Source organism: Marmota marmota, unplaced genomic scaffold (assembly GCF_001458135.2).
Source record: "Marmota marmota marmota unplaced genomic scaffold, marMar, whole genome shotgun sequence".
Classification (NCBI taxonomy): domain Eukaryota; kingdom Metazoa; phylum Chordata; class Mammalia; order Rodentia; family Sciuridae; genus Marmota; species Marmota marmota.
The window spans coordinates 4,887,099-4,896,594 of record NW_025999869.1 but is presented as its reverse complement, the minus strand read 5'-3'; the positions used below and the strand labels follow the sequence as shown (position 1 = coordinate 4,896,594).

Sequence of the window (9,496 nt, the reverse complement as noted above, 5' to 3'; positions counted from 1 at the left end):
CCCAGCCTCTTGAGTCACAGGGATTACAGCCACTCCATCTGGCACGAAGCCCATGTTTTCAATGTCCTGAGGCCTCATCCCCAGGATGACAGCATGGGTTCAGGGTATGTGGCCCTTCCTTCAGGGAGGCCTCCCTCTGGACCACAGTCTGTGAACCGCAGCCTCGGCTTTCCCAGACTTTCATTCCTTCATTCCTTCAGGATTCTGTTGTTTCTTCCCCCGAAGTTGAGCAGAGCATGTCTTTTCTCAGATTAGGATTTTCACTCCTGGGAAAACTTGCGTCTTCCTGGGGCCTTTCTGACCATGGCTGCCCGTCACCCACACTGCCTATCCCCCTACCTCCCTTCCACGGTGGTCTCTGTCACACACACACACCCGCCCCCCAGCCTCAGGCTTCCAGAGGGGATCACTTAACTCACAAGGTAGCAAACTCGGAGTGCGTGATTGTCATAGATAATCACTAATGTCCACCGGGAGCCTCTCTGCTATGCGAAATGACGATCCTGCCGGATGCTCACAGCCACACGTGAGGTCAGTCCTGGCCTCACCCCCACTCCACGTGAGAAGCCAGAGGCTGAGGAGGGCTGACCCCTTGCCAAGGTCTCCATGGTGATTCAGCGTTGAGAGGGGATCTGTGGGGGAACCCCCAGCTCAGAGCTGTGTCAGACTCTGCCGTATGGCCTCAGCCTGACACCTCTACATTCATCTCCAAGGACAGAGCCCCTGTGTGCTTGCCTTCTCCATATTCACATCAAACTACAGAAGAACAAGAAAATAGTGCCTAATTCTCCAGCTGGAAATAATAATCGATAGCTTGATATGCACCTATTTCTGGATTTTATATGGATGGATGGATATACACTTTTACTCCTCAAAATGGTGCTGTATTTATATCACTAATTATTCTTGTACGATCTATTTTTCATGGCTGCATAATATTACACCATTTAGATAATACACAATTTATTTAACCAATCTGCTCTTGCTGGACGTTTAGGTTGCTTATAGTTTGTCATGGTGATGAACAAGGTCATGTTGGACATCCCTCAGTCAATTCTTTGCACTAAGTCTTTAAGGTGAGCTTTGGGAGTCGGGACCACTGGGCACAGGCTTTGGGGGTGTACTGGTGTGTGCCAATGGGAGTGAGTGCTCTTTGAAAATTCATGTACCCATGCATAGCAAGCCAGGCCTCCTGGCAGAGAGACCCTAAACAAAAACTGCCCCTCTTGTATTATTCTTCTGTGAGAGTACAAAGTTTGCCTTAAACCTCACCTGCACCAGGACCCTCCAGGGAGGACCCTTCCTTCGCTGTTCATGGTGGGACAGGAAACACCACCCCCCCAACACACACCCAGTTACTTGGAACCCATCCTGAGGGCACCCAGACACTACAAACAAAAATCACCCAGAGGTACTCACTCTGCCATGTGTCCTGACACAGGTGCCCAGGAGAGCAGAGAGGGGCAAATTCCTTGGGAAGCACCTCTCCCACCTCAAAGAAATACAGAATCTAGAGGAAGTGGGCCGAAGATGAGTGGGAAGCAGGAAGCAGAGGCCGGAAAGCAGGAGGGAGGGAGTGGTAGCCCAGGAGGCTGGCTCCAACTTCCCCCAACCTTCTGATCACAGAGCCACGTTTCAGCTGTTACTGGAAGCTCCTCAGGGCACAGCTACCCACCCTCAGAGAAGGGAGACCACCACCCACTCCTCACACTGAGGGTCTGCTGGGGGAGGGAAGGGAGGCTGGGACAAGCTCAGGTGGCTAACAGAGCCCAGAGAGAAGAGGAGCTGGCCCTGACTGAGCCGCAGGGCAGCCGCCCAGGGTTGTGGCTCCTGCCTCTGGGGCCCTGAGGGAGGGCAAGGCATGGGCAGTCAGGCGCCCTCCATGCCAGGGGCCTCTGTGCAGCATCTTGAAAGAACTGCAGATCAGAGGGTCAGACGTGGAGCTGGGGAGCCTGCTTTGCCCTGAAGCTGGAAAGAAACCTGAACTTGGAAGTTCTCTCATTTCTCCCTAGAGGGCAATTCCCACTCTCTCCTGCTTTTGATGTTATTTTTAAGCGCTCTGCTGCTCCCCGGGTGAATCCCTAGGCATGTCCACTGCAGCTCCTCTCTGCCCACCTGGGGAGGGGGGTGTTGAGCACTAACTCTGAGCAGGCTCCAGAAGCCAGGTGCCTCTCCAGTCTCCGGGCAGCCTGTCCTGGCCACTCCAGCCTGTGTGTCTCCCCTTCCAAAGACCAAGACTCGTGGATCTTCTGATGGGGTCAGTCATCCAACAGGGCAGGGGCTGTTGATCAGAGATGAGACCAGGAGAGAGAAGCCGAGGAAGACGGGCTGCACTGAGGTGAGACAGAGTGGAAGGAGCTAGAAGAACCAGAAACAGAGAGAGGAGGAGGAGGAGGAGGGGTGGCCTGTGGCTCCAGCAGCCCAGCCTAGGAAGAAATCAAGTCCGGGGAGGGGGATGGAAGAGAGAGATGAGACACAGATAAGAGTGTGACAGACACCAGGGATAAGATGTAGAGGGGACAGGAGGCAAAGAGAGAAGGAACCCTGGAAGAAAGGGAAAGAAAGGATCTGTCCATTTCAATGTCACTCTAATAAGCTGTCCCAGTGTGTCCTTAGTGCCTGAGGCCAGGCTGGCCCGGAGCAGGGAGGCGGGCCTCAGGGACCTGCCGCAGGTGGCCGCCCCTGGGTGGGGCCGCCGAGCCCTGCGGGTATAAGTCGGAGGCTGGGCCCCCGAGCACCTGGCAGGGGCAGCTCGCTGGTGCGCGCAGGTGCCAGGCAGGTGGCTCCAGCTGAGCCCAGCCCCAGCATGAGCTCCTTCGACCTCCCGGCGCCCTCCCCGCCCCGCTGCAGCCCCCAGTTCCCCAGCCTGGGCCAGGAGCCCCCCGAGATGAACCTCTACTACGAGAACTTCTTCCACCCGCAGGGCGTGCCCAGCCCGCAGCGGCCCCCCTCCTTCGAGGGCGGCGGCGAGTTCGGGGCCACCCCCAACCCCTACCTGTGGCTCAACGGGCCTGCCATGACCCCGCCGCCCTACCTGCCGGGCGCCAACGCCAGCCCCTTCCTGCCCCAGGCCTACGGCATGCAGCGCCAGCTGCTGCCCGGCATGCCCGGGCTGGGGGGCAGCGACCTGGGCTGGCTGCCCATCCCCTCGCAGGAGGAGCTCATGAAGCTGGTGCGACCCCCCTACTCCTACTCGGCGCTCATCGCCATGGCCATCCACGGGGCGCCCGACAAGCGCCTCACCCTGAGCCAGATCTACCAGTACGTGGCCGACAACTTCCCCTTCTACAACAAGAGCAAGGCCGGCTGGCAGAACTCCATCCGCCACAACCTGTCGCTCAACGACTGCTTCAAGAAGGTGCCCCGCGACGAGGACGACCCAGGTGAGGGCTGCCAGCGCCGGCAGGGAAGCTCCCTGCAGCCAGCTCCTGCGCCCTGAAGAAGGCGCCTTCGATCCTGCCCAAACCCCATTCTAGAAAGTTCTGAGGAGGGCTGCCGTGTCCCAGGGCTGGAGGGAGCTTAGCAGTGGAGGAGAATGTGGGCCAGAGGGCAGATTTAGGTTTCAGTGGGTTCCAATTAGTGAGGCAGGGCAGGTTAGCTCTCTGAGCCTCAGTTTCCTCATCTGAAAAACAGGGACAGTGGCTGTGTCTCCCTTTGTGACTTGTCTTGTGGGTAATGAGATAAGGTAGGTAGAGTCTTTGATGTTAACAAATACTTAACTGGCTGCTGTGGTTAGGATGCATGGTGTCCCCAGCACCTGAGCTAGGGAGCCTTTGGTGAATGGGCCTGGATCCTGCCGGCAGAGGCTCTGGCCTGTCTGAGCAACTGTGAATGGCCCCATGGTGCAGCCTCCCTCCCCACCCACAGACTCTCCTCTGACCCCACAACTCCCCTGCAGGGTAGCTCCTATTAAAGCCATTTTACAGATAAGGAAAATAACATTCAGAGCTGAGATAGCTTGCCTCCTCAGGTCACAGAGGATGAAGGGTGGTGCTGGACTTGATCTTGAAAGCAGGTCTGACAGCAGAGGCTGTGAATTTTGCTTTGTAAAGATGAAGCTCTACAACATCCAGAGACTTGCAGAGCAATGTATTAAATCTTCACGGCTCCATTTCCCAAAATGAATGTCCACGTTGTTCCACCATAGGAAGCCAGGGTAGGGCTCAGACGAACCCCAGCTCTGCTCTCTTTGAAGTTAGCACTGGCCAGGTCTGTTTGTCCCTGCAGAAGAGGGCCAGTGTCCTATTCAAAGACCACCCCAACCCCCCCAGCAAAGGCACCACAGCAGGAGTAGTTCAGGCTGTCCCTCCAATGGCACTTCCTGGTTACAAGGCCCTTAACACACCTAGTGTCTGTCCTTCCCACGGTGAGCCTCAGGAAGTGGGGATAGGTCCAATATGCCCATTTGTCAGACTAGGAAACTGAGGTTCACACAAAGTTAGGAGCAAAGCCAGGACTCAAGTCTGTCTTCAGACTCCATGCCCACGACTCCCAGGGAGTCCTGAATTCTTCCTGAGTTTTCTTCAACTTCAGCCGTGGAAGCTCTTGACCACTATTCCACCTGCCCTCCCCACCCTCCCCAAGCCATGACCAACAGACTCTCCTGTAACCCCAGGGACACCCAGCACTCAGCCTCCCTTCCTAAGGGGAACTACCTGTAATGAACTTCATGCCCTGTGCCTCTGTTTCCTTATAGCCTGTCCCCCCCATCCCCCACCAAGCCTCACTGTGGCTGGGTGCTTTAAACAAAGATGGCGGGTGTGGGTAGGTGGCATGGGACATTCCTCCATATCTCAGTCCCAGGCTTTCCTTCTCTTCTTTCGGCATTTGCCACCCTTGTTTTTAGGAGCCATAGAAGGAATTCTGCCCATCTCCGGGTACCTACTCTCTCTCACTTTTGTTCCAGGCAAAGGAAATTACTGGACTCTGGACCCCAACTGTGAGAAGATGTTCGACAATGGAAATTTCCGCAGGAAAAGGAAGAGAAAATCCGATGTCTCCTCTAGCACAGGCTCCTTGACCTCAGAGAAAACCGAGAACACTCTCCTGGCGGGCAGCCCCACAACCACAGAGCCTCAGGACATTTTGGACAGAGCCTCACCGGGCACCACCAGCTCCCCAGGGAAGCAGTCCTCCCCTCCATCCTCAGTCACCCCGTGCCTCAGCAGCTTCCTCTCCACCATGACAGCCTGTGTGAGCAGCTCCAGCCCCATGGGCCGCCCTGTGGCCACGCCAGCACTGAGCCCCGAGCCCACCGACAAGATGGGGCAGAACTCACTGAGCTTCAACTCCTACACCCCACTGACCAACCTTGGTGGCCACGGGGGCGGGGGCGAGTGGGCCAATCCCATGCCCACCAACCCTCTGGGCTACGGCGGCTCAGTCCTCAACCAGTTCAGCCCTCACTTCTACAACAGCATCAACTCCAACAGCACCCTCTACCCCAGGGAGGGCACCGAGGTCTAGGTCAGAACAGCTCCTGGGCCTCATGGACATGCCAGAGAGAAACGCAGCCGAATCTTCCAGGCCAGCTCCCCTCCCCATGCCATGACCCAAGACCTCTGATCTGGAAGCCCAGAGGAATGCAATGTTCTTTCTAGAACGTTGTTCAAACCTTCTGTTTATCACAATTGCGTCTATACACAGACTCACCAACTCTGCAATGGGGCCACCATTGCCTGGATGACAGTAATGATGATGGCCATCTGTTGGGCATATTCTGTGCTGGGTGCATGTTCTCGGAGAGTGAGGTCACACTGTTTACAGTCATCCTGTGAGGTTCACGTGAACCTCTCCCATTCAACAGATGAGGAAACTGAGGCTCAAGGAAATTATTTTACAAAGTCATACAAACTAGGAAATGGCAGGGCAAGAAGTGGAATCTGGATCTGAGTGACCCCCAAAGATTGGTCCAAAGGAGGCAGGGATGAAGGAACTGGTGGAGCAGCTAAGGAAATCAGTGAGAATCTGATTGTGGCAACTATGCAAAATCTCCCCAGAGCCTTCTGGTTGCCCATCAAAATAAGCTCCAGCCCAGGCCTGACTCGTCCTGGTCTGTCCTTATTCTGCTTGTCCCAATTTGTCTGCAAGACATTCTTTTGGCCACGACTCAAGGAGGGAACCCACCAGTGGACTTCAGGAAGCCCAGCCCAGGTGTCCCTAGAGGACAGTGTATCTAGCATTTACAATACAGGTGTCTATCTCCCAGTCCCCAGGGCCCTTGAGCAGAGCCAGGGGTCAGCCACAAGAGTACCTGTACCTCCCACCCCAGTGCTGCCCACTTGCAAATTTTGTAAAGTCCAGCTTCCTGCGCGTGTGTGTCAGGGCCAGTGAGCTGAGGTGCTGAGTCTTCCGAGAGAAACGTGGCAGAGTAGGCATTTTCTCTTTATAGCCCAGGCGCCGGGGATGTCTTGACTGAGAAAACTGTGACCTCAACGGAGGGGTCTTCCGTCTCCCTCACAGGGGGTCTTTTAAAGCAGCTCTTGTTTTTGTACCTACATTATATGCCTGTGATGTTTTATCACCTACACCTGGGAAGTGTTGTTTGGTTTTCTTTTTAATTAAAAGACAAACGGTGTGCAGAAGCGTGTGACCCTCCCTTGTGAGTTTTTCCCAAGTCTTTCTGCTACCCGACTGATTCAACACAGGACCTAGGATAGCCTGGGGCTGAAGGTGTTTGGGATAGGAGGCAGAAAAAAGATGGTATCAAGACTCTGCTTCCCTGGTTCAAGGCTAGATCAAGGTCCCTGACATAAAGGCAGGGTCTATGGGGGCGGGGAAGTGTATGGAAGGAACCTACCTGTGTTGAACACAGGTCTTTCCAGCTCATGCAAACCTCAAAACTTGGCTATAATCATCAGTAAGAGGGAGGAACTAGTCTCATTATACAGATGGAGAATCTGAGGTTCTGTGTGGTCCAGTGACTTGCCTGAAATGCTCATGTGACCCACGCCCAGGTCTCTGACTCGTGCACTTCACCATGCTTCACTGTAAGCCTGGGTGCGGCTGATGCCAGTAGCAGGAGGCCAGGGGCAGGTGCCAGGCCAAGGGCTAGCAGCCCATGAAGGCGTACCCCATGGTTCCCTGGGGTTCCTGGCACAATGCACCCTGGAGTATGAGGTCATGACAGGAGCCCCTCATCAGTGTGCAGAGGGCTAGCCCTACAAGACCAGGGTAGCTGGGGCAGCTCTGTTGCCTGGGGGTGACAATGAGCAAAGCAACAATGATGATAGTAAAAGCTCCTGTGATGGCTTCTCAGGTGCCAGGAGCTGATTAGGGCTTGACCTGCTTCATTTCATTTCATCCTCAAAATAGGCCAGTGCAATCAATGCCCTAAATTCTCCTTCATAGGAGAGGACACTGAGGCTGGGAGAGGTTCTGTAGCTTGATCAAAGACGCTGCAGGACGCAGCAGATCCTGGAGTACTGTGAGATGGAGAGTCCTGGACCCAGCACAGGACAGCAAACCATAAAAACCAAAAACATGGTGGGGGGAGGGGCACGTCTTAGGAACCCTGCCCCACACTTCCCTGAGGGGTCCCTTTCCACAGCAAGGTGGCTCCTGGCAGATGTGATGGCTGAGGGACCAACAGGGAAGGCACACTTTGTGTCAGACCAGGCAAAACCTTAGAAACCCCGGAAGAGGCTGACTCCTCACTGCACAGAAAGGAAGCCTGAGGCTGGGAGGGAAGGGACTCCACAATGGGGTGATGGGGCCAGAGGCAGAGTTTCAATGCAGATCCTGAAGCCCTGACCAGGAATTTTTGTCACACTGGATCCCACTGCCACCAAATTTGTCCTAACAGACCCTAAGACCCACACGGGTCTCCACTGCTAATCTCACTGCCAGCTCTTTAATGGCACTCCTGTCCCCAGGCAGGTGCGCCCTGAGCAGCAAGGCAGTACAGGGGAGAGGGGCACAGGGCCCAAGGACAGCGCTACCCTGCAGGAAGGGACATGGCGATTTAGAATCAAGGTCTCCGTTCTTTGGCCCAGAATTTAATGTGCACAAGCAGTAAAAGGGAAATCTTCAGGGCTCTGGCAACACAAAGACTCTGTAGGCCCTGGCCGTGGCTGCACCTGGGAAGCCCCCGGTAGCAGCCCCAGGATCCATGGGAAGAGCAGGGTTAGAGGCACCCGGTGGGCAGAGCAGAGGTGGGAACAGGCCCACCAGAGGGAGGTCCCTGGACAGCCTCAGTGGGCCCCGGCTAGCTGGGAGAAGGGAGGAAGGAGGCCCGGAGGCAGGCGTGCCAGGGGCTCAGTTCTCTTCCACGCTGAGGAGGCCTGTGCAGTTTTGAGCTCCCACACTCTGGCCCTGCATCAAAGCCACAGCCCCCAGCATCAGTTGAGAAGCTGAGAAGAGGGCTTTGCTATATGCTAGGGAGGCCAGGGAGCTTCGTGGAGGAGGGGAGAGGAGAGGAGGAGGGTAGAAGAGGACTGGGCAGACCACCCTCCCTGAATCAGAGGGCCTAACCTCCCAGTTTCCATGGAGGCTGGGGAAAGCAAGCCTCAAAACAGAATATAGAATGCACATTATAGAACATAGTAAATGTAATAATAATAATAATATAAAGTAAATAATAATTTACTTTAATAGGTAAATTTGCCAAGGGAAAAATTAGAATGTTCACAAAATATTAACAATCGTTTTCTGGTGGATGGTGGGATAAGAGATGATTTTTTCTTTTCTTTCTTTTTTTTTGGGGGGGGGGGGGCATTTGCTCATCTCCACAACAGCAGCATCTAACTTTCTTGAGCACTGATGGTAAACTAAGTACCTCTGTAGTTAATAATCATAACCACCACAGAGGTCAGGGATATCCTTATTTTCATTTGGTATGGAGGTGACTCATACTCAGAGAAGTTCAGAACTTTTCCAAGGTCACCTAGCTAGTAAGTATCCGAGGCAGAAGGTATGCCTGACTCCAAAGCTAATGCTCTTAGCCTCCATGCTAGGAGAGAAGCCTTGAACTAGCAGATAGGAGCCTATTTCCCCCTCAGGGACAGCCTCCGGGCTATCCTCCCTGCCTCCAGCCTCTCCCTCCCCACTGCAGAACTTCCTAAGTTGATAAAGTTGGCCATGCCTCTGTGCTCCTTAGAGGCCTTCAGTGGTCCCATTCCTATAGGTTCTTGCTGATTTGCATGGCTTACAAACCCTCATTCTGTCTTCATCTTATAAGAACCCTCTCATCTGGCTTAACCTCAGGCTGGACCTGTGCCTGCCCTTGGGAATCAATGTGAGCAGGCAGCCCCTCAAGAGACATCCTCTGTATTTGTGTCTCCTCATATTTTTCCATGGAGACTGCATTCTTTATATTGCCCCAAGAAATAATAAACTTTCATTTCACTTATTAATTCCAAAAGCCCAATGAGATGATTAGTTAGAACTAGAATATTATTACCTGGAAAACGATGCTCTCATTCCTTGACTCCACTTTTTGACATGGGAAATGTTTAAAACAGCTTCACGTTACTATTGATTCAAATAATATTAGTAT

The 9,496-nt window shown here is 54.0% G+C and overlaps 1 protein-coding gene across 1 annotated transcript; it reads left to right on the top strand.

Annotated features, from left to right (window-relative positions):
• The first annotated feature begins 2,727 nt into the window (after positions 1–2,727).
• Foxi1 (forkhead box I1) lies at positions 2,728–5,567 on the top strand. The gene is made up of 2 exons (XM_015492799.2): positions 2,728–3,383; positions 4,907–5,567. Exons 1-2 carry the CDS (start codon positions 2,807–2,809, stop codon positions 5,464–5,466), a joined length of 1,137 nt encoding a protein of 378 aa, XP_015348285.1. The 5' UTR covers positions 2,728–2,806; the 3' UTR covers positions 5,467–5,567.
• The last annotated feature ends 3,929 nt before the right edge of the window (positions 5,568–9,496 follow it).

What these genes read in the sequence shown, in the direction of transcription:
- Foxi1 (XM_015492799.2), top strand. Translation starts at nt 2,807, where the DNA reads ATGAGCTCCTTCGACCTCCCGGCGCCCTCCCCGCCCCGCTGCAGCCCC. An exon ending in CCGCGACGAGGACGACCCAG is followed by an intron (nt 3,384 to 4,906) that starts GTGAGGGCTGCC and finishes CTTTTGTTCCAG; the next exon opens with GCAAAGGAAATTACTGGACT.